Source organism: Hyla sarda, chromosome 2 (assembly GCF_029499605.1).
Source record: "Hyla sarda isolate aHylSar1 chromosome 2, aHylSar1.hap1, whole genome shotgun sequence".
In the NCBI taxonomy this organism is placed as follows: Eukaryota; Metazoa; Chordata; class Amphibia; order Anura; family Hylidae; genus Hyla; species Hyla sarda.
The window spans coordinates 173,841,643-173,867,176 of NC_079190.1; the positions used below are offsets into that span (position 1 = coordinate 173,841,643).

Here is a 25,534-nt window from a genome sequence, read left to right on the forward strand (position 1 = left end):
CAGTGTGACATTGAAGTATTTGCTTTCTCAAAAAAGCAAAGTCAGAGAGAATGCATTTGTTATGTACAGTTGAAATAAATTTTGCCTTTGTTAGTCTGTGCCTTCAAAAGTGACTTTTTTTACTTGATGTATATGGCGACCACAGTTGAAGAAATGCAGGTACACAGACCAAATACCATGGTATTCATTTTAGTCTTCCACTTTTATAGCACTAGGGTGATTTACCTCACTATATAGATACATATATTCATCTGTTTCAATAACCTGTTTTCCAAAAACACGATCAGTACAGTGCAGGTAAGCTACATTGTACTTTGGCAGTCTTTGAAAATAGGTATACCTGTAGAAATGACAGCAACGTAAGAAGGACATTTAAGTTACGTACCACACAGTTGTTAGTCAATACCTTTAGATTAAAGTACAAAACAAATCTATTTGCCATTACTCAGTAGTTTACAACATATTGAATGGTTTGAAGCACAGAAAGCCAATGGGTGTTGTCAGATTTGCTGGATGTATGACCGTGTGCCTGAGATATTTAATCAGGGATCCATATAAAATGTGACATGCAGGATGGCAGCTGTTGCTGTGTGTAAGTTTATGGATACTTCTTAAAATACCCCAATAAAATATTCACTTTAGGTTTTCTTGTTTGTAGTTTACTTTAATTCTAGGGCAACATGGTGATTTTGGCCATTACAGGGGTTGTGAGACCAAAAATCGCTGTGTCTGGATCATGCCCAAGGGTCATGTTACAACCCCTTAAATGCCACTTGTGGGTCAGAACACAAACCCCATTCAGCTACCTTAGCCCTGATGCAGTACAATCCACACAGTGCAACACAGCCATTCTTACTGGCGAGGCCCCTGTCATAGCCAAAATTACATTATACCGATGGTAGTGAACATGGCAAGAAGATCTATACTAAAAAGTCTCTTTGCAGCAAGTCTATTTTGTTAGGATGAGTCCTTAGTGGTCTTCTACCGTAGTTAGGCCGTAATTATGTTGGACATACCAAATAAACTAGTGCAAAACAAAACCAAGATAACAACATTTAAAATCGGCTAAACTCTTTGTTCATACACTTGATCATCATAATCTGCAACACTGAACAAACTTTCTTTTCCATATGGGAATCTAAGAGCTGATTCACCCATACAAAACCTTATACACAGGGTTATAGTGCGGGTGAACCGGATTAAAATATTGTGTTACTCACCTGGATCGGTTTTCTGGTTCCGGAGATACACGCTGTAATAGGGTCTGTTGCTAATCTGTTCATTAGCCCCCTTTGCGCAATGAAGGCGGGAGCTGGTGTTCTCAGCTTCTCTGTCTTGTCTGCTCTGATATACCTACCCACCTTGTAAATATTGTAATTATAAGTCTTCACATATGTGAGCACGAGGTGCCCGGGCATACAGGCGCAGAGAGGACGGAGGCAAGGAAGCTCAGAACACCAGTTCCGGCCTCCATTGTGCAAAGAGGGTTAATTAACATATTAGCAATGGACCCTAATACAGCGTGTATCTCTGGACCACGGATCTGGGTGAGTAATACAACATTTTAATCTGATTCACACTACGTTTGTGAGATCTGGCTGGGAAATTCCAAAAGCGGGCATTCCCATATCCAGTTTATTGGCCCGACTGAAAACCGTGGTATGCTACAGTTTTCAGTCCGGTCACAAAACTGGATACGGGGCAAAAATTAGCCGACTGGAGTCACTATCTGACTCTGGATGGCTCATTTAAATGAATGAGATTCAGCCCTGGGATATGGGAGTGCCCGGTTTTGAAATTTTGCAGACTGATCTGACAGTTGAATTTCAAAAACGTGGTATGTGTGCACCCTAACCCTGTATATTGGGTTTAGTGAAGGTGAAACAGTTGTCAGCTTCACTCCACCACCAGTGCACCATTGTAAAATTTCATAAATGTCAATGTCAATTTTTGTACAGTCAAATGTCCATTTTTGTATAGTTGAATTCTGGTTATTGAATTTTCAGTGTTCTATTTTTCCCCACTACCCAGTGCATGTTTAATCCCTAGAACATTAGTGATCGCCACTCAGCATTTTAGTGACTAGTTCATATTCCATGCAGTTCCTGAAGCTTTTTCTAGTTCCATATGTTTGCAATCGCATGTTTTCAGTCTCTTGCTTTTCCATGTTCCTGTTTCATACGAGCTACTATATAATTTACCTTTCATTGAAGTACAGCTGCTTTGCAGTCCTTCTCTATTTGATTGTCGATCATACCCAAGATAGCAGACATTATGACTTGACTGAATGCTGCAACAGGTGCATATGGAAGGTTATAGTAGGTTAATGTATTCTGGGAGATCTCTGCTGTTGCTTTTGTGTCGATCACGTGACTCCCTCTTCAAGGTTGAGTGACAGCCTTTAGATAATCGAGGCTGATTTTTAGAAAACACAAGACCTTCAGCTGCAATATTCAGGGGTTGTTATTTCTCAGTTTTTTTAACTCCTTTTTATAAACCTGTTAAGAGTAGCTTCTTCTCAGATGTGGTCTCAAGTCACATTGATCTATGGTCTTTTCAGCACTGAAGAGGTTATGCTGCATACTACTGCATCACAGGCATGTCTCCTGTGTAATAGGCTTGTCCTTGTCAATAGATGTCCTAGTATTTGTGTAAATGTAAATCTCTTCCAGTGTACCATGTGTAATGCTTTGTTTTAATGTGTTCCCTTTCCTTATTGCCTGTTTTAGGTAAGTTTTTACTGTAAATTGCATTGTAATAAAATAAAACTCTGATGCTACAGATATTGTAAGTAGATTTTCAAAATGTTTTATGTACAATGGGAATCACAGCCATATAACTACCTTGTCTAAATCTATGAAAATCTCCAGCAAATAAGTTGAGCTCTTTAAGCCCTTGTTGCTCTTTTCTTCTGGCTATAAGGTAATATAGATATCTCGCTTTTGTATTTCAGTCTATAGGCGTCATAGTTGTAGCTTTTAAAGACTTGAACCTGACATAGATGCATAGCAGTAGTATGAATGTTTAGGGCTCCACTTAACGTTCTTCATCTTGCTATATTTAGGTTCACGCAAAGAATCTGCTCCTCAGGTTTTACTTCCAGAAGAGGAGAAAATTATTGTAGAAGAAACCAGAAGCAATGGGCAGACTGTCATAGAAGAAAAGTAAGTACCTGTATTCTCGGCTACGTTCTTTTCTAATATGCAGCTAAAGAAAGTAAAGGACCACTTTTTCTGTTGCTAATTCATGTTAGTCTTTTACTCTTCTCCTCATTGGGGATGGTTAGGTTGATGGTATTCTACAGAACAGAAACGTCTCCAAACATTTCCAGGTTTTGCTTTTGTGGTGTTCTTTTTATTCCAGGAAAGCTGAATCTTTTTGTTTTCTCTTAGGAGTCTTGTTGACACAGTTTATGCTTTGAAAGATGAGGTTCAAGAGCTAAAGCAGGTCTGTATATTTTGATATTTTAATCTTTACAGTAACACATATTTTTATGTCTGTATATAGAAGCCAAATTTTATTTACAACTGTTTTTTTTTTTTTTATTATTTAAATAAAATTTATATTTATGTTAATAGGCTACTACAGCTTAGGAAGCATCATTGAAATATTAAGCTATCTTAAGTAGAGCCTTTTGTCTGAATCATATATTGTTTAAGAGCAATCCAACAGTAGCCATCCTTGATATTAGGGATTGATCTTTCTTGAGTTCATATGAAAAACGCCCACATCTTGTTCCATTGTAATTAACAGGATGGCAAAAAGATGAAGAAGTCTTTAGAAGAAGAGCAAAGAGCACGTAAGGAACTTGAGAAGCTCATCAGGAAAGTCCTCAAGAACATGAATGATCCGTCTTGGGATGAGACCAATTTATAATGGTGCATCCAGTGTCTTCCTTATTCCACGCCAGGGATCAAAGACTTGGACCTTATGTTTTGTGTGTGTCCTCGTAAAAAACAGAAACACTGCTTATTGAGATTTAACTGGATTGTAATATGACTCTCAGTTGTACTGAACTGAATCCATACGTTGCTGCCTGCCTGCAGACATCTTTCAGCAGTCGCAAATGTGAAGTGTATAGCCTTGAACAATGCCAGTTGGATACCCTTTAAACTTCACGTGTGAATTACCTCATTTTGCAGAAGGAGCAGTGGCTAAGAGTCTGATTACTTTTTTTTTCTACCAGAATTTTTTCAGCTGGTATACAGATATGTATTCTTCTCTTATGTATATAGTGTTTTGAATGCATATTTAAAGGGCACTAAAATCTCTTTATACATTTTTTTTTTTTTTTTTTGTGGATCTATTTACTGGTCACCTGTACATATTTTAAAATGGTCTACCTACTCATTGGAGGAGAAAAAAAAAGCTGTCTGCTTACCATTGACATGCTTGAGTGGTCCCTGTGTTAAAGTAATTTAATTGCATTATTTAAGGCTAAGCCAAGCAAGGGAAACTAAACCTTCTCAATGTTAAACTACTCACTAACAACTTGCCACCTGTGTTTATACAAATATATAAATATATATTTATTATATTGTTTATCTTCTAACCTGACATGGGAGGCATCTAAAGATGTATATATCTACTTGTTTTTGTTCTTGTTTTTTCCTCCTAAATTTCACTGCTTAACTTTCTATATATACCTATAAAAATTTCTTGACTGCAAAATTTATTGAAAGGCATATATACGTTTTACCTCTTATTTCCCACTGCAAGCCATTAAATATTCAATATTAACGGACTTTCCATTTGAGCTACACTGCAGTGAACCCTATAATGTAGCAACTAAAGAGTGTTAAAGGGGTTATCCACCATAAGGTGATTTTATTACATACCTGGCAGACAGTAATGGACATGCTTAGGAAGGATCTGCACTTGTCTTGGCTAAATGGCTATGTCATGAGATTACCATAACACTGTGGCTAGCTTTTTGTGAACTGGTATTTCCTGTTTGAGTTTTCTTCTTTTGCCTACAAATCCCATAATTCCATTTTCCTCCCTCCCACACATCTGCTACCCCACCCATTGAAACATAAATGAGCTGCATCCATTCAAAAAAACTGTGGTTTTCAATCAGGGTGCCTACAGCTGTTGCATTAGTTGCAGATTGATCCCTCCACCCATTGAAGCAGACAGACTCTCTGTCATCAGCTGACTAGTGAGTCAGGTCTCGTTCGCATTGCAACCTGGGAAAAATCTGAGACGACAGTAATTTTGTATGCTGTTAAAAATAAATATTGGGGTGAAAATCACATAAGAATTGTGGGAAACCCGTCACACACAGGTACAGACACTATATTATGAACTACACTAACTTTACAGCCCCTGTAGCACAGTCAAATAAAAAAAATCCTGGAATACCCCTTTTAAAGTTATGTATAAGCAAAGAGAACAATACTAATACTTAATGAGGTTGTCCAGGAGTTTAAGAAAAATAGTCTTGACAGCAGGAAATATAATGAAGTAAAAAAGAAAACTGTTACTTTCGCCAACGCTCCTGTGGTCCCTGCCAGTCTGGTGCAGTGGATGTCCATGATACCACTACAGCAAAGTAAACTAAAGCCAGGTAACTTATGGTTAGTTTTAGATTTCATCACGGTTCTTAATGGTAAGCTAGCTATTTTTTTTTTTATACTTCTCAGCTACCACTTAAAACAATCTGTTTAAAACACATGAGCAACCAGATTATTAAAAATAAAACGATTGTCCAATGTTATGTTATCCCTGTCTAATTCAAAAAGTTAAAGGTATGGTCTGATTGGTTTAAGGCCATATTCACACACCATTTTTGGCAGTAAAAAAAAATTTGCAGACTTGTATGCAAAACTGGTTTCTTTTTGTCTTTTTTTTTTTTTTTTTTTTGTGTTTGAAGATGGCCTTCAGCTAGAACTGTAAAATAATGAACTATTCTCCCAGTCTAGTCAGTCTCTCAGTCTCCCTCTCCCTCTCCCTCTCTCTCTCTCCCTCTCTCTCTCCCTCTCTCTCTCCCCCTCTCTCTCTCCCTCTCTTTCTCCCTCTCTCTCCCTCTCTCTCTCCCTCTCTCTCCCTCTCTCTCTCCCTCTCTCTCCCTCTCTCTCCCTCGCTCTCTCCCTCTCTCTCTCTCTCTCTCTCTCTCTCTCTCCCTCTCCCTCTCTCTCTCCCTCCCTCTCTCCCTCCCTCTCTCCCTCCCTCCCTCCCTCTCTCCCTCCCTCTCTCCCGCCCTCTCTCCCGCCCTCTCTCTCTCTCTCTCTCTCTCTCCCTCTCTCCCGCCCTCTCTCCCGCCCTCTCTCCCTCTCTCCCGCCCTCTCTCCCGCCCTCTCTCCCGCCCTCTCTCCCGCCCTCTCTCCCTCCCTCTCTCCCTCCCTCTCTCCCTCCCTCTCTCTGTCTCTCTCTCTCTCTCCCCCTCTCTCTCCCCCTCTCTCTCCCCCTCTCTCTGTCCCTCTCTCTCTCTCCCTCTCCATTAATGTTTCTACTCACAGACATCAAGTAGAGATTTTAAACAGGGGTATTTTCATACAAAGTGTGATTAAAAAGTTGTAGAACTTGTCATTATATAGTAGACGAGCTTAAAACGAGTTCTCTGCAACCCTCAATGATCGGCTGGATCTGTCAGGAAACCTTGCCACACACAGCACAAATGCTGCTTAAAAATCTGCATCAAATCAAAATGTAATGGTAAAAGGTAGATATATTTCCCACGTGTCATACATTAATCAAAAATTGCTGAGTTGCCCATAGCAACCAATCAGATCGCTTCTTTCATTTTTGAAAAGGCCTCTGAAAAATGAAAGAAGCCATCTGATTGGTTTCTATAGGCAACACAGCAACTTTTCCTCTGGACAGGTTTTGATAAATCTTCCCCTATGAGCATGTTGACATACATGTACATTGAGAGATTTTCTTGCTATATACAGTACAGACCAAACGTTTGGAAACACCTTCTCATTCAGAGTTTTCTTTATTTTCATGACTATGAAAATTGTAGATTCACCCTGAAGGCATCAAAACTATGAATTAACATGTGGAATTATATACATAACAAAAAAGTGTGAAAATATGTCATATTCTAGGTTCTAGCAACCTTTTGCTTTGATTACTGCTTTGCACACTCTTGGCATTCTCTTGATGAGTACAAGAGGTAGTCACCTGAAATGGTCTTCCAACAGTCTTGAAGGAGTTCCCAAAGATGCTTAGCACTTGTTGGCCCTTTTTGCCTTCACTCTGCGGTCCAGCTTACCCCAAACCATCTCGATTGGGTTCAGGTCCGGTGACTGTGGAGGCCAGGTCATCTGGCGCAGCACCCCATCACTCTCCTTTTTGGTCAAATAGCCCTTACACAGCCTGGAGGTGTGTTTGGGGTCATTGTCCTGTTGAAAAATAAATGATGGTCCAACTAAACGCAAACCGGATGGAATAGCATGCCACTGCAAGATGCTGTGGTAGCCATGCTGGATCAGTATGCCTTCAATTTTGAATAAATCCCCAACAGTGTCACCAGCAAAGCACTCCCACACCATCACACCTCCTCCTGCACACCTGTGAAGTGAAAACCATTTCAGGTGACTACCTCTTGAAGCTCATCAAGAGAATGCCAAGAGTGTGCAAAGCAGTAATCAAAGCAAAAGGTGGCTACTTTGAAGAACCTAGAATATGACATTTTCAGTTGTTTCACACTTTTTTGTTATGTATATAATTCCACATGTGTTAATTCACAGTTTTGATGCCTTCAGTGTTAATCTACAATTTTCATAGTCATGAAAATAAAGAAAACTCTGAATGAGAAGGCGTTTCCAAACTAGCATTTTTTTTACATGCAGAAGACCTTTACACTTATATCCAGGACAGTAAAACTCCTGGAAAGTTTCATGGACAGGAAGGATCAGGGTTGTGTCCTATTGTATTTGATTTGTATTGCAGTCTTTCGATATTGTTGGGAAATACCGTAATATATAGTCCCCAGGAAACCAGGCAGGTTCTTATTTTTTCATTTTTTTATTTATTTATTGTACTGTCTCTATTTCAAATTATGTAGTCACCTAACATGTAGCAGTGTTTCAAAATGTCTGCCTTATTTTTTTGGTTATATGTTACTGGTTAAACAGACTGCTGTCCGTATATACTCATTTAGGTGACAATGCCACCTAATTATCCATCGCTTACCTACTGCTATCAATGGTAAGTGTAATATTGAGATACAGAACAGGCTAGATGTAAAAGTATGATATTCCACTGTCCTGTAGGGCAAGCTGCCTATCTTAAAGATGCTGGATGAACTGTCAAACATCTAAGACTGTATTCTAAAATAGTATGCCTTATGTATTCTCAGGACACAATGGCCCAGATTTATCAATTAGTTTGAGAAAAAAACTGTTGTTTGCACATAGCAACCAATCTCAGCTTTCATTTTTACCAGAGCCTGTTTGGTTTTACCCAGCTCAGCTTTCATATCCTGTCAGTTTTTGTTTTAGACAAATTGCTAAACCTGGGCCAAAAGCTGAACCATTTTATTTTCCCTATTTGACCCAGTCTGAAGGTAGTAATATCTTGCAGTGTGTGTGTGTATATATATATATATATATATACCGTAGTCTAAAAACGTTAAGGTTATTACATTAAAAGCCATACAGGGAATAGTTCATTTTGTAATTTAGCCTTGTCTATGTGTATAAAAGACCAGAATGGTGGTTGAAAGCTTAATAAAATTAACCCAATTTTCTGTAGCAGAAATATCCTTTGGCCCAGTCCTATAAAAGTGTAGGTTCAGTTGGCACACGGGAAGGCATCACCCAAGCTCAAAAGAGTTTACACTGAGCGGTACATTGTAATGAAATGTGAATTTGAAGCAATGTTTAAACAGCTGTGCTTGTTTGAATAACATTTTTTGATTTTTTTTTTCCAGCCATAAATGGACAGAAAAAAAGAGCCCAACACTTTAAAGCTTTAAAATTGGCATGTAGCCTAAAAATGTCATTTAGTTATATGTGAAACTGCAAGACTACAGAAAAAAACACATAAAAAACTAAATGTTTGTAGCCCATTTTAATGTCTGCTGCAGTTTGTATTTGTATAAAAACAGCAGGTAAATGTACTTTTTTTTTTTTTTTTGTTTGCAGACATGTATCCTACAAATGTGTCTCGTGTGAACTCTGTTAAAGTAGTTTTAAAACCGATCATAGTGGAAACGCTCAGTCTCAATCACATTGCTTTGCAAGTTCCAGCAGTCGACTATGCAACTAGGAATCCAAAGACTCTTTGGTGTATTTGCTGTATTTGAAAATTCATAGTTATCAGGTTATTTCTATCCAGGTACGTCTGCTTTTAAGCGAAATAAGCCATCTAATAGGAAAGACTGACAGTTTTGTCAAAGTCTGTAATAAAGTTGTGATTTAAGGTGGACATACACATTAGATACAAGAAGGTTGATATAAACACGATTGCCAGATGACTGGTCACTCCTTTTGATCAAGCCATACTTTTTAGTCCATATTGGCCTGTTAGTTATTGGAGCTTATGTTAAGTCATCCTAGACTGAGGATGATTGTTCGTATAACATAAAAACTAGTACAATGAAAAATGAGCAGTTGCTATTTCATAGCAACCAATCAAAATGCAGTTTTCTAAAAAAAAAAAAAAAAAATTCCATTGGCACTGTAAAGGAATGTGATATGGTGGCAGGGTGTGATATGGTATTAGGTGGGATTTTGAGCAAGTCCATGTAGGACCATGAATCAGAATTGAAATGATCAGAGTAACCTGTGATGCTCTTAGTTTGGGTCATTTGACCTGTGGTCCGAGCAGGACTTAGATGTCCCAACCCCCAGAAACAAGACTTAGCCCAAGCTATGGTCTGATGGTTGGAACTAACAGCTTTCAGGCAGTGACTTGCAACCAAAATAAGCCCATGGGCTCATGCTATGCTGAAAATTGTAAAAAGCTCCACTGGAATTTTTTATATATATATATATATATATATATATATATATATATATATTTTAGAACCTATAGAGATATCGATGCAGTCCAGAAGGTAATATGCTGTTTTAAATGTATGGATCCCACAAGAATAACACATGGATCAACATCATCTTATCTATTGTTTTAAAGGGAATCTGTCATCAGCATCACCCACACCATTGACGACAATGGTTTGCAGATCCGTGGCTTTTTCCTTTTGATATTTCTTTTTTTTTATGCAAATGAAGGAGCTTGGTGCACACAGAGCATTCCCAATCCCTAAGTGCACGGCCTGGATCTTTTTAGTAACGCCCTCCTCCGATGCAGAATGAAGTGCCACTCTGGGTCTAGACCCCTCTCCTCTGCTGTGAAATATCTCTTCTGAGAGATATCACAGTGGAAGAGAGGTGTCTAGATGCAGCAAAGGAGAAACAGCACAGGGAAGAAGGGAGCAACTAGGAGGATGACATCCAGATATCACAGTGCACTTGGGGCCTGGGAACTACCCATGTGCACCAAGCTCCTTCACTTGTAGAAAAAGACAAAAATTCATATCTAAAGAAAGAAGCCACGGATCTGCCAGTAAGTGCTGTTGTCACTACAAGCCTATACGAAATGGTTAGTGGGTTAGTGCGGGTTATGCTGATAACAAATTCCCATTAAAGCATGAAAAAGTCATAGACATGATATTGTCAAGTCACCCTGTAGAGGGTGAAACATTGCCAAAACCCTTGTGATGCCTAATCTTAAGGATTGCAATACAAAACAAGAAGACCATCTGTTTATCAGAATGGTGACATAAGATAGCATCCTTAATTGAATGTGAATTTATAAAAAATGTATTTTGTATTAAGATCCTAAAATCTGTTGTACTCACACTTAGCCATCAAAGGCATGGTTAGAACAGATCAGATCCAAAGACCTTTACTTTATATATATATATATATATATATATATATATATATATATATATATATATATATATATATATATTATTTAATGATATAAGACCTTAATTCAATAAGCCTTTAGTATCTCATTGACATCTGTTAATAAGATATTAGGGATATAAAGCCATACTTAGGTCTAAATAATGTAATGAATCTTGACAGCTTTTTGCCTTGTTTTAAAACTAGGTGTCTTAATCCTGCCATCCAAGGAAATATATTGAATATGTTCCATTCCTGTTGCCAGCCACTTTTTAGATCATTTTTGCTGATGTCACAATAAAAATCCTGCCCATGGAAGAAAGGGGATTGCGTCATGTTGACACAACAACATTAGTTACTGTAACTACACCGTTTTAAGTAATTTTGGTTGTAATAAACCAGTCACTGTATTAAATGTAATGTAGTTTGCCAAGGGACTGTAAAGCAATGTACTTTCTGTACTGCGTATTTGTTACTGTGGAGAGAATGCACACAGGCTTCATAATGCATCCAACAGACCACTACAAGATTTGTATTTCATTATTGTATATAAACATGTACTTTATAAAAAAATAAAACATGTCTCATTTTATATTTTCTGTTTGAATTTTTTTGTGTTAATTTATAACTTCAGAAAATTAAAGGGTAATGAAATTTAATGGTGTGTGATAAGATGCGTTATCAAAAAATATTTATTAGGGGTATATTCTGTAAAATGGCATAAGGAATTTTAGGGTGCACATACACTTGGATGGCCACCTTTTTATTTGAGCGACACATCTAGTAGGAGTCTTTACCTCCTCTGGCCTTCAGAACCACAGCAATTCTTTCTGGCATAGATTCCACTGGGTGTTAAAGGGGTACTACGCCCCCTAGACATCTCATCTCCTATCCAAAGGACAGGGGAAGGGGATAAGATGTCTGATCGTGGGTGTCCCGCAGCTGGGACCCCCACGATCTCTGTTCAAAACCTGGCGTTCATTTAGAATGCTGGGTGCGGGCAGTAGGGGTCGTGACATCACAACCACGCCCCCTTTTGATACCATGCCACCTCAATGCAAGTCTATGGCTGCCACGCCCCCTCCCATAGACTTGCATTGAGGGGGCGAGGCGTGACGTCACAATGGGGCATGTCCGTGACATCACTCCCACTCCAAGTGTTTGGAACAAAATGTTCCGAATGCTGGGGCAGCGGAGTACCCCTTTAAAGGACATGTCCGGTGCTCACTTTTCTTATTGTATCCGTTCCGGGCTGCAAAAAAAAAAAGAAAATAAGCTTTCTCTTGCCTGCCTACGCTCCCCCGGTGCTCCGGTAATGGCGTTCGGTCCCTGGGCTGTATTCTTCTTACTTCCTGTTAGCCCGGCACATCACACGGAGCTTCAGCCTATCACTGGCCGAGGTGGGACATCGCTGCGGCCGCTGATAGGTTGAAGCTCGGTGTGATGTGCCGGGCTAACAGGAAGTAAGAAGAATAAGCCTGGGGACCGAACACCTGTACTGAAGCATCGGGGGAGCCTAGGCAGGTAAGAGAAAATTTGTTTTCTTTTATTTTTCAGCCCGGAACGGATAAAATAAGAAAAATGAGCATCGGACATCTCCTTTAATGTTCTGCATCCATTTACCAAAGCAGACATGATAGCTGCTTCTGTAGATTTCAATACACATCACCTAGAGCAGCTTCTGCTGCCGACAAATTTATTAGGAGGTGTGCGCTTTATTAATAAGTTATGAAAACTAAAAGCCAGCAGAATTTTTCTTAAGACCAGCATGTGAAATGCCAATTCTTGACCAACTATTTATGCCATGGTGCAATGTCCTGCTGTAAGTGTCTTTCTGCAATGAAAGGAGCATGCTGGCTATTAGCGGCGGCTCCCAGCTACTGAGAACAGCAGGGGGCGGCAGAGTATGGAGCAGGCATGAGTCCGGAGCCGGCTCCATACTCAAATTTGAGCACCGCCGTGCTTGTCAGGTCCGGCCCTGTTTGCCCAAAGCCAAAAAAATTCACCTGCCTGGGCGTCGGGCGATAGGAGTTCCACATCCCTGCACTGTAATAAAGTGGACATTCAGCATATGTTTACCTTTATTGTATACAGATAACTAATATGGCAAAATTAACTCTTATGATCTTGTGCCTATTCTTAAAATATTAAGCTGAAATTGTAACAAATTCCAATCTTTTAAACAAAGATACTTAATTGTTTTGCAATCTAAAGCCAGGCTCCAGTGATCAGAAGTGGTTCAGGAAATCAAGCAGAATAGGACGTGCTGGTGCATGCAGGCCTGGACACTTCAAACTGACGGGCCGCCTGCTTGGTGTCAGTTTGAATTTTCACCTCGGTGGTCTGTAAGGAAAAAAAGCTGCATTGCCCTGTTAAAAGAGGTATTTAAGGTGGTATCTGATTTATGGATCGCTCATAAAAGCCATTTACAAGACGTTTGTGTATAGTTTATCCAACATACGTGTCATAAGCATCTTTTTGGTGGTAGATCAGCAGTTACATCCGTCATGAATGTCAAAAAGGAAAAGGTGCCTGCACCCATCTTCTTCCCTCAGGACTGACTTTAACACTTATTGATTATAATAAATAGATGTTATAATATCATTTTAAGACCCTTTTCGTAATAAGAAAATGTTTATTTATACTATGTATGATACTGCATTACTGTAGGTTGAGAAATAAACGGAATGAAAGACTAGTCCAATATAATATCAAGTTTAGTATATACTTGACTCTAATGAATAGACACTGACAGGTCTCCACAGTTAGTTTCTAAGAAAGTGTTAAATAGTTATTTAAAGCTGGGGCAAATCCTCCAGGATAAGGAAAACAGAGCTAATTTCTTTCAAAAATAGCACCACCTTTGTCCTTAGGTTGTATATGATGTTGCAGCTCAGTTCCGTTGAACTGAATGTGCCAAGTTGTAATACCACAAATGCAGGTGTAGTTTTTACCAATATGCAGATTCCATAATTTAGTACCTGCCTCAGTGACACAGGCACAAGAAGGAAGTGGAGTGCCGTTTAGCAATTTTATAGTAGTTATGGATTGGCCTTGAGCCTACGATGAAAAATTAGAAAAAGTTTACAGCAGAAGTCATCTAAATACCATGACTAAATGGACTAACAGTCTTACGCGCCTGCTACCGCTTCATTTACTGTCTGTGGAACAAATTGAGATAGCCGAGCTCATAGATGCATGACTGTTGCATCATTCAGATGGGGACTCAGGAACTTTCTCAAAATCCGGTAGATCTAAGTGTTCAGACATAGCAATAATACATATAAAACGTATCCTGTTGATGGGTGATAAATGTTTGTGGGACAAGGTTTGCTATGGCAATGTACATGTCACAATGTACAGGCTATGTTCCCTAACTATTCCTAACACCCCTCATAGTAACATATTTCATAAGGTTGAAAAAAGACCAGAGTCCATCTAGTTCAACCTATATCCCTAATGAGTCCCTACTGCGTTGATCAGTAGGAAGGAAAAAAAAAAACTCATACTAGAGGTAAAAATTCCTTCCAGACTCCAAATATGGCAGTCAGAATAAATCCCTGGATCAACGTTCTGTCCCTATAAATCTAGTATACATAACTAGCAATGCTATTCTCCAAAAATACATCCAGACCCCTTTTAAATTCTTTTACAGAGTTCACCAAGACCACCTCCTCCGGGAGAGAATTCCACAGTCTCACTGCTCTTATAGTAAAGAACCCCTGTCTGTGCTGGTGTATAAACCTTCTTTCCTCTAGACGTAGAGGATGCTCCCTTGTTATAGATACAGTCCTGGGTATAAATAGATCATGGGAGAGATCTCTGTACTGTCTCCTGATATATTTATACATAGTTATTAGGTCTCCCCTAAGTCTTCTTTTTTCTAAACTAAATAACCCTAATTCTGATAATCTTTCTGGGTACTGTAGTCCTCCCATTCCCGGTATTACCCTGGTTTCCCGTCTTTGAACCCTCTCCAGCTCCACTATATCTTTGTTGTACACTGGTGCCCAGTACTGTACACAGTGTTCTATGTGTGGTCTGACTAGTGTTTTGTACAGCTGTAGAATTATTTCCTTGTCGTGGGCATCTATGCCCCTATTGATGCACCCCATGATTTTTCATTTGTTTTGGCAGTAGCTGCCCGACACTGGTCACTACAGCTAAATTTACTGTTATCTAAGACTCCTAAAACCTTTTCCACATCCGTCGTCCCAAGTGTTCTCCCATTGAATACATAATCCCAGATTTTTCCTCCCCATGTGCATTAGCCTACATTTATCAGTGTTGAACCTCATCTGCCACTTCCCAGCCCAAACCTCCAACCTATCCAGACCCATTTGTAACAGTGCACTGTCCTCTATAGTGTTTACCGCTTTACAGAGTTTAGTATCATCTGCAAAGATTACTACTTTACTATTCAACCCCTCTACAAGGTCATTAATGAATATATTAAATAGGACAGGACCCAAGACTGACCCCTGTGGTACCCCACTAGTAACCCAATAGGAATAAGTACCATTAATAACCACCCTCTGTTTCCGATCACTGAGCCAGTTACTTATCCACTTACACACATTCTCCCCTAGCCCAATCCTTCTCATTTTATGCAACAAGCTTTTATGTGGCACCGTATCAAATGCTATGGAAATATCCAGATATGCAACATCCAGCGATTCCCCTTGTCCAGTCTGGAGCTCACCTCCTCATAAAAGCTAATCAGGTTAGTTTGACAGGACCGATCCCTCATAAAGCCATGCTGATATGGAGTCATGCATTTATTTTTATGAAGATATTCCAAAATAATATATTTGCTTTTTTCTGATCCTCGTTTATAATTTTTTTCTTTATCGTTTTTTAAAGGGCCTACACTTTCATTTTTGACCTTTTCGCTATTTATATAGTTAAAGAACATTTTGGGGTTAGTTTTACTCTCTTTGGCAATGAGTCTTTCTGTCTCTATTTTTGCAACTTTTATCTGTTTTCTATTCATCCATATTGGTTTCTTTTATTTCTGACCCTTTTATTCCCATAAGGTATATCCATCTTACAGTGAGAGTTTAAGATATTTTTAAAAGTCTCCCATTTAGTGTCACTATTCTTGTTTTTGAGTACATTATCCCATTTTATATTGTTAAGGGCTTCTCTGAGTTGATCAAACTTTGCCTTCCTAAAGTTCATTGTCTTTGTGGCCCCTCGAGAGATTCCCTTATTGAAGAACAAGTTATAATGTATTATATTATGATCACTATTTCCTAGGTGCCCTTCTACTTGCACATTAGTTACTCTGTCAGGTCTGTTGGTTAATATTAAGTCTAGTAGGGCATCCCCTCTGGTCAGGCTCTGCACCATTTGGGACAGATAATTGTCTTTAGCTATAGTCAGAAACCTGTTTCCTTTATGAGATTCACAGGACTCCGTTTCCCAGTTTTTATCAGGATAGTTTAAGTCCCCCATTATTATCACCTCATTCTGATTTGCTGCCATGTTTATTTGCCTCATTAATTGATCTTCTGCCTCTTCCATTATGTTTGGTGGCTTATAGCAAACCCCTATCAGACTTTTTTTTTATCTCCATATATTTCTACCCATATTGATTCCCTCCCATATATCCTCCTGCAGTGTGGCCTTCAGACTGGACTTTACATAAAGACAGACTCCTCCCCCTTTCCATTTTGTCCGGTCCTTCCTGAATAGACTATAACCCTGAATGTTGATCGCCCAGTCACAGGTATCGTCCAACCAAGTCTCTGTTATACCCACTATGTCATAATTCTCCTCAGACATCAACCCCTCCAGTTCATCTGTTTTATTGGTCAGACTTCTGGCATTAGTCAACATGCAATACAATGGTGTATGTTTTTTCTTCCTTTGAAGCCTAACCCTATTAACTATCCTAACCCCTCACTCCACTCCACCCCAGGCACATTAATAAGTCCCCCCCTCTCTATCTTCACTATCTTCCCCTCTATGTTGTAGGTTCCCTCCCCCCCCCCCCCCCCAGTGCCTAGTTTAAACACTCCTCCACCCTTCTAACCATCTTCTCCCCAAGCACAGCTGCACCCTCCCCATTGAGATGCAGCCTGTCCCTACGGTAGAGGCGGTAACCAACAGCAAAGCTATTGAGCAACTTGTTTACCTCCCTGATCTCCTGCTGCCTCTCTGGCTTTAAAAAGCTCTGTATCATACCTTTATTCTTGCTCACAGCAGGAGAAAGTGGGCGTTTCCTAGCGGGGAATGACACCACTGAAGCCTGCTGGGGGACCACTTCCGCCCTCACATGGTTGCAGTGCTGTGATGAATAGAAGACCTCAAGCTGGCTCTATGCATGTTTCAGTGAGGCTCTTTGTAGCTTTCAGTGAGGCTCTGGGCAGCTGTCAATCAAGCTAAGAGCAGAGAAGCACTTCCTGAGTATGGTCTACTGCCAAGCCGGGAGGAGACCAAACTCACTGTATTAATTGTGGCAGGGAACAGAACAGAGCCACCTAGTGGCCGTTTTTTCTATTACACTTTTATGTTGATAATTTTAAAAGCAAGTAAATGGAAAGTGTCTGCTTATTACACAAGGGACACTATATGAAAAAGTTTTATTTGGAAACAGGTACTCATTAAATAAATATAACAATGTTTCTCTGCTGAAGACTTTTTAAATTAAATAGTAATTATAATAAAGGCAAATCATGTGGCCACAGGATGTCCTGTATGTATCGCTGAGCTATTAGTGTCCTTTGTATCACTAGTAGGAATAACACCAACTGTTGTATGGGATGGCTTCCCAGATTATTACACCAGCAGTTGGGGCGGTGTGTCACTCCACAGCAAGGGCAGAAAGAGAGCTTACCTCAAGGCCTTTGTGTTCAAATGTGACCTATGTTGGATTCCAGTACTCAGATTCATCAATAAAGACAATACTGTCCAGTCCGTAACATTCCAGGTTTCTTGTTCGTGATACCACTGCAAACAAAGGTAATGGCGACTGTCGGTCAATGACAGGACATGTAATGGGCACCATGATACCAATTTCTTTCTGCTGAGCACCTGGAAATGGTCTGGGCAGAGACAGGCATGTGTATAAATAGTGGATGAGGAAATTATGAGAGCTGCTCACGTTTGTCGACGGATCAAATGATCCTCTACTGGTGGTCTGTTTCAACTGTCCAGAGTCTGTTTGCCGTGTGTGCATGCCCTCTTGTTATCACTGCTCCCAACACCTCCTTACGGTTTGGTTAGAATGGCCTCGATGGTGGGCAATACATTGAAACATTCTACTTCAATCAGATGATGCACCCCCCTGGGCAAAATGTTATCTTGTGTATTGTAAAGGTATGTCTAGAAGTCAACAATCTCTTAACAGGATGTACATTACCCAAAAGAAGCCTGTTTGAGCCTTTTTATTGGGCAGCCGGTAAAACATTTTCCTACCTTCTTGTGGCAAGATAAGGTGTTTAATCAGACTACATATGTAAAATTTTTTTTTTGTTTTTAAATGACAATTTTGTTATTTTGCAGGAAACCACCATATTTTCAAAATGAGCAAATATAATCTTCCCTACCTATTCAAAAGACAATTTATTGACCTGTTGGCAGGTATGATATATATTATATATAATACATGGGGGGAGATTTATCAAAACCTGTCCAGTGGAAAAGTTGCTGAGTTGCCCATAGCAACCAATCAGAACGCTTCTTTCATTTTTGAAAAGGCCTGTGAAAAATTTAAAGAAGCAATCTGATTGGTTGCTATGGGCAACTCAGCAACTTTTCCTCTGGACAGGTTTTGATAAATCAAAAGATATCTCAGTCCTCTAGGTTATATGAGTGAAATTAGTGGAGAAAAATAATAATAAAAATATAAATATGTGATATTAGAAATCAGGTATATAGGTAATGGTATATAGTAAATAAATTGGATGTTATTCTATGCAAATAAGTAACATAAATGGAAACAATACAAATACATTTATTAAAGGGGTACTCCCGTGGAAAACTTTTTTTTTTTTTTTTTTTTTATCAACTGGTGCCAGAAAGTTAAACAGATTTGTAAATGACTTCTATAAAAAAAAATCTTAATCCTTCCAGTACTTTTTAGAGACTGTATACTACAGAGGAAATGCTTTTCTTTTTTGGATTTCACTTCTGTCATGAGCACAGTTCTCTCTGCTGACCTCTGCTATCCATTTTAGGAACTGTCCAGAGCAGCATATGTTTGCTATGGGGATTTTCTCCTTCTCTGGACAGTCCCTAAAATGGACAGCAGAGGTCAGCAGAGAGCACTGTGCTCATGACAATCCAATAAGAAAAGCATTTTCGTTGTAGTAAACAGCCCCTAAAAAGTACTGGAAGGATTTAGATTTTTTAATAGAAGTAATTTACAAATCTGTTTAACTTTCTTGCACCAGTTGATTTAAAAAAAAAAAGTTTTCCACGGGAGTACCTCTTTAAGATATTGGTGAACTAGGTGGTGTAGTCACAGGGCCCTTGTGACTCACAACCAATACATATAATAATTTGTATAAAATACAATCATAAAACAATAATATATAAAATGCTGCTAGTATATATTTACTTTGTTTAGAATGAGCTGGTATCTGTAACTGCCTTTTGTGTGATACAGCTTGAACAGTACTTTTTAGGGAAAGCTGGGATTTGTAGTCTCCGTGGGTTAAGTCACATATATCATATACCCACTTGATATATTCATTGGTGGTATAATAGATAACAAATGTGGGTAGTGACTGTTATTGCCGGTATTTGTAGGGCATGCTGGGATTTATAGTCTCCGCAAGTGAGATCGTTGATGGTATAGTGGATAACAACCAAAAAATAGTTGATGTCCGTTGTGCTCGTTAATGCCGTTGTGCCACACTGGCAGGCTCCTCTGTTAGTCGCCAAACAAATAGACTGAGAATCCGAAGGTAGAAAACAAAATAGATCTATCTAGAAGATAGAAATGATTCGCGGACTGCGCCGCTTCCTAGAGATTAACGATCTGCGTCGCTCCGTTGGTAGAATCGCGGACTGTGCTCTCCAATAGGTAGAATGATAAGTGATAGGAGATGGGCCAGGTGGGACAGTGTCCTCGTGGATGCCTGGCAGGATGTTGGTGTATTTGCACACCACATGTAGGAAAGGCAGTTAGAACTTAAATACTAATAGTAGTAAAAGACAGCAATGTAGGTTTAAAATATCAATTGGCTGGACGGGTTTCAGGATAGAAATCCTTTCTTCAGCAGCCTGTGTGGAATACAAGATAATTATAGTGATGTTCCTTTTTGCATAGAATTTATAGCCAGAGAGTGGATGTGATTGGTTATGCCATTTTGATGGCAGGTGCATGCCAATTAGTGTGCATGACAATCAGTGTACTGAACATGGTTGCATTTGGGATTGGAGTTTAAAGTTAAATTGTAACAAAACAAGGAATGTATTTTACATAGAGAATGTATGGTGAAATAATGTAGTTTATGAACATAAATTTGGTAAATAGTGAGTAACAAATAATTGGTGAAAAATAAATAAAATGAATTTGGATTCCTATATGACAATGGAGGACAAAGTAAAGAAATATCTGCTATGATATGCAGAAAGACTCATAGCGATTTACAGTAGGAAATAATTGCAAGAAAATTAATAAAAATTAAATAAATAAAAATAAAGATAAAAATAATAAAAAAATAAGAATCAAAATGTAAGATGAAAAAATATGAGATGAAAAAATTTATAAAAAATATATAAATATAAAAAATAAAATAAAAATAAAAAATATAATAAAAATGAAAGTGGTGGTCAGTATGCCTGCCCTACGGAGGTCCTGAGGTATGTACTACTCCTGATCTGCTCTAGCTCTCTCCTCCTACCCCCCTCCCCCTCTCCCTCTCCCCCCCTCCCACTTCCTCTCTCTTCATCCCTGCGTTTTACTTCCTTGTCTTTCTCCTTTTTTTTCGCTCCTCCTGCATCTCAATTGGACTGGCAGCATTTTACCACTCGTTCATCGCCAATTCCAGCCTCAGGCTCCCATTCGTAGCCCTGACCTCTCTGTCTGCTGATTGAACCCTACATAGTATTGCGAGTATTGTCTTACTTTCCTTATGCATAGGCATTGCACCCCCTCTCCTATTGTCTCACATATTATTCTGATTGTGCTGAGCCCTAGTGCGCCTGGTGCCTTATTGGCGACTTCAGCTGCCTCTGACTGCATGTCGGTTCTCTTCTTTGTGCCTTAATTGTATGAGTGCCTTGATTTGACATGATTGTGCATTTCCTTGTTACTTGGTCCTACCGCCCTGTTGGTTTTATACTTATCTTCTGGATACTTGGAAAAAATTTAAGTGAGTGAAAATGTAAATATAGATATATATATAAATGAGAATGAAAATGAGACACTGGAACATATATATAGACTGATAGCTGATTATTAGGTTGGACCGGAAATCATACTGTTGTAAAATCCAGTAGGGCACAAGCTAAGGATCTGTCACCTCACTGGTAGACAGCCTGCAGAAGACAGGCCATGGGCGAGGGCCCCAACTGGAAAAGGTCCAATCTTCACTATGTTTAGATGAAACCAAATAATTCTATCTCTTTTCATTTAGACCTGCTGGGGCGAAGCTTTCAAAATCAAATATCTTATGGGATTCGGCCCTCGACATGGCCGAAATATAGTTCCCTCCCCTCCAGTTCTTTTAACAGTTTCTAGGGCAGCAAATGTGATTTTTGAAGGGTTCATATTACGGAATTTTTTTAAATGGATTGATAGTGGGTGCTTGTCACTACCTTTTTTAATATTGTAAAAATGTTCGGCCATCCATGTTTTTAGTTCTCGTTTGGTTCAGCCAATGTATTGCTTGTGGCAAGGGCATTCTAAAATATAAATAACTTCTTTTGTGTGGCAGGTTAATAGTTAATTAATTTCCCATTTAAAATTATTAGTTTTTGAGGTTTCTTTGATGTTTTTTTGGGGAAATTGGTGCCCTTGCAGCTAGAGCAGATTCCACATCTGAAAAAGCCTGCTTTTGATAACCATGTGTTGTCTGTTTTCGTTGATGTTTTTTTTTTGTTTAACCGTGGGGGCCACCTTTAAACCTATATTGGGAGCCTTTTTTTTAAAGATTAATGGCAGTTTTGGAAGTGTTGGGGCTAAAATGTTGTCATTACTGACTAAATGCCTGTTTTTTGTATATTTTTTCTAACTGTTTTGTGGTCTTTGCAAAAGGGAATTATGATTTTGGAAGTATTGTCTATATTTGTAGTGTTGTCAAGTGTTTGTTCTTTAAATAATTCATTTCTGTTGAGTTTTTGTTCTTTCTTGAGGGGCTCTTGTAATGTGATTTATAGGTACTCTTTGATTCTGAATTGATGCATCATGTCAGATGTTTCTTTTTTGAATTTTTCTTCCTGTGTGCAATTTCTCTTTAGTTTTCTAATTTGGCTGCTGGGAATGTTTAGTAGCCCATGGGGTAGATGGCTGCTGGAAAATAAAATGTAACAATTTTTTGCAGTTGGTTTTTTATATGTGCAACAATGTAGTTTATTTCCAGATACTGAGATTTGTAGGTCTAGAAATTCAACTTTTTCCTGACTGATATTTGGTGAAAGTGTAATGTTATAAATATTGGTGTTCAGATCTAAAAGAAAAATGTGTAACTGTGTTTCTGTTCCTTTCCAAATCGAAATGAATATATTCGCATAGCTGGGCGCGAATTTGGTGCCTATGGCAGTCCCTGTGATTTGTTGGTAATACTCCCCTCAAAGTAAAAGTAATTATGTGTCAAAATAAAATAAATATATTGTATTGTGAATTCTATTTGTTCATGTGGAATCTGGGCTTGTTGTAGGAAGTGACTTACTGCTGTTGTGCCTAAATTGTGTTGAATAATGTTATATAATGAGTTGACGTCTAATGTAACAAAAATATTATTGAATTCCCAGACCAGATTTTCAATGATTTTGATGACTTGAGTGGTATCTTTTAAAAGTGTTGGAGTGGTTTGGACTAGTAGTTGAAGAATTTTGTCTATGTATAGTGAGAGAGTTGCCGTAAGTGAACCTATTCCAAATATAATCGGACGGCCTGGGGGATTTAAGAAATGTTTGTGCATCTTGGGTAAACATTAGAATATGGGTAGTCTATGTTGTATCCCTGTAATAAAATCAAATTCTTTACTATTCAAAATTTGGGTATAGAGCTTTCTCGCATGCAAAACGAAATCATGCAGAGTAAGACAAAAAAAATTAACTGGCAACTACATAAAAATGACACATCAAAAAAGACATTATTCCAAACCAAAAGGAAGTCACAAGAGACACCAGTCATCCAAGTGCACATGAGCAATCCCAATATAATGTCCCTACTCACAACAGATATACCCCACTCGACAATCATTTTATAGGACACCACACACCTCAGAGACTATACCGCAAGAGAGAGAATATTCACCACATTATACCAGACCCAGAAGCCCATACCACAGGTATCCACATTGCACCCACCCTACACCACACAGTCCACATTACCACAATCACACATCATATCACAGCCAACACACTTACTACCCCATACACAACACTCACCAATCCAGAACACATGCACACCACACTTTCCCATGCCAAAACACACACACACTCCCAACACTCGCCTACCTCACAACACTCACATTGCAACTCAATCCAAGCCCCCAATTACTAGTCACCAACACCACTCTATTACAAACCATGAAAAAACAAGAGTTTGTAATAATACCAGAATCCACAGTCCAACACCTCCATGAAAAGACAGTACACAGAAGAAATAGAAGAGTTAGAAGAGGTAAGCCAACCACAAGGCAAAACAGGGAAGACAAATTAACACAGGACTCTATCAGGGCCGGCGTTAGGGCGGGGCAAACCAGGAAATTGCCTGGGGCCTCCATCCCCAAGGGGGCCCCCTGCCGGCTGCTTTTAAAGTGGCCGCAGTGCTGGCTGCTTGTTAAACATCAGCAGCCCGGCTACGGCCACTTTAAAACAGTGACCAGCGGTGGGTCCTGCAGGCCCGGACACTTCTCCTCCTGCATTTTCTATTTTTCATATTTCCTTACCTGGCCGTGCTCGGCAGGCTCAGGTAATGCGGCGGGTCTTGTGGGCTGTGTAGATCCTCTGCACGGCATCAGGGACGTCACTCGTTCCCTGCAGCGCTGGCTGCTTAAGTTTAGCAGTCTGGTGTAATGAAGAAAACTGTGCCCTGTAGCGGCTGCAGGAAATGAGGAGTGACGTCCCTGACGCCGCGCAGAGGAGCCGCAGGAGACGTCACTCATCATATTATCCACACAGCCTACAAGACCCGCCACATTACCTGAGTCTGCCGAGCGTGGCCAGGTAAGGAAATATGAAAAATAGAAAAAGCAGGGGGAGAGGGGGGGGGGGGGAGCAATGTTCCGGGGAACTATACTGCCAACCTAATGTGGGGGAACATACTGCCAACTAATGTGGGGGAACATACTGCCAACCTAATGTGGGGGAACATACTGCCAACCTAATGTGGGGGAACATACTGCCAACCTAATGTGGGGGAACATACTGTCAACCTAATGTGGGGGAACATACTGTCAACCTATTGTGGGGGAACATACTGCCAACCTAATGTGGGGGAACATACTGCCAACCTAATGTGGGGGAACATACTGCCAACCTAATGTGGGGGAACATACTGTGAACCTAATGTGGGGGAACATACTGTCAACCTATTGTGGGGGAACTATACTGCCATCCTAATGTGGGGGAACTATACTTACAACCTAATGTGGGGAAACTATACTGCCTACTGAATGTGAGGGAACTATACTGCCAACCTAATGTGGGGGAACTATACTGCCAACCTAATGTGGGGAACTATGCTGTCAACCTAATGTGGGGAACTATACTGCCAACCTAATGTGGGGGAACTATACTGCCAACTTAATGTGGGGGAACTATGCTGCCAACCTAATGTGGGGGGAACAATACTGCCAACCTAATGTGGGGAACTACACTGCCAACCTAATGTGGGGGAACTACACTGCCAACCTAATGTGGGGGGAACTACACTGCCAACCTAATGTGGGGAACTATACGGCCAACCTAATGTGGGGGACTGTACTGCCAACCTAATGTGGGGAAACTATAGTGCCAACCTAATGTGGGGGACTGAACTGCCAACCTAATGTGGGGCGACTATACTGCCAACCTAATGTGGGGAAACTATACTGCCAACCTAATGTGGGGGAACTATACTGCCAACTTAATGTGGGGGAACTATACTGCCAAACTAATGTGGGGGAACTATACAAAAATATAAAATTGTACTATTCTGATCCCTATAATTCTTATTTTTCTGTATATGGGTATGTATGAGGGTCATTTTTTGCGCTGTGATTTGTAGTTTTTATGGGTACCATTTTTGTTTTGATGGGACCTTTCAATTGCTTCTTAGATTTTTTTTATGGTATTTGAAGTGACCAAAATTTTGCACATCTGGTTAGTGCACTATTACGACTTTTGGGGCCCCTAGTTTGATTTTGCCCAGGGCCACGCTAAGCCTAAAACCGGCCCTGGACTCTATAAGCACTATCTCCCTCACAGAACCCCCAAAAAACTTTTAGATAAAGGCTTAAAATTTGCCCCTAGTACATCCCTCAATAAATTTGAAACTTACATTG

The 25,534-nt window shown here is 39.6% G+C and overlaps 2 protein-coding genes across 4 annotated transcripts in view; both read left to right on the top strand.

Moving 5' to 3' along the window:
* The window catches only part of LOC130355529 (rho guanine nucleotide exchange factor 7), a 172,030-nt gene extending 166,087 nt beyond the window's left edge, over positions 1-5,943 (top strand). For 2 of the 3 annotated variants that reach the window (XM_056555770.1, XM_056555771.1), the window contains 3 exons: positions 3,065-3,164; positions 3,393-3,447; positions 3,754-5,942. In XM_056555770.1, the coding sequence (XP_056411745.1) occupies positions 3,065-3,164; positions 3,393-3,447; positions 3,754-3,876 (278 nt within the window). In that variant the 3' untranslated portion in view covers positions 3,877-5,942. Of the gene's footprint in view, positions 1-3,064; positions 3,165-3,392; positions 3,448-3,753 lie in introns of all 3 variants that reach the window. The other variant, XM_056555772.1, reaches the window with a different exon arrangement.
* A 7,254-nt stretch (positions 5,944-13,197) lies between these two features.
* The window catches only part of LOC130357760 (uncharacterized), a 96,423-nt gene continuing 84,086 nt past the window's right edge, over positions 13,198-25,534 (top strand). Inside the window, exons 1-2 of the mRNA XM_056560497.1 lie at positions 13,198-13,246; positions 18,375-18,452. Coding sequence (XP_056416472.1) covers positions 18,395-18,452 — 58 coding nt within the window. The 5' untranslated portion in view covers positions 13,198-13,246; positions 18,375-18,394. The remainder of the gene's footprint in view (positions 13,247-18,374; positions 18,453-25,534) is intronic.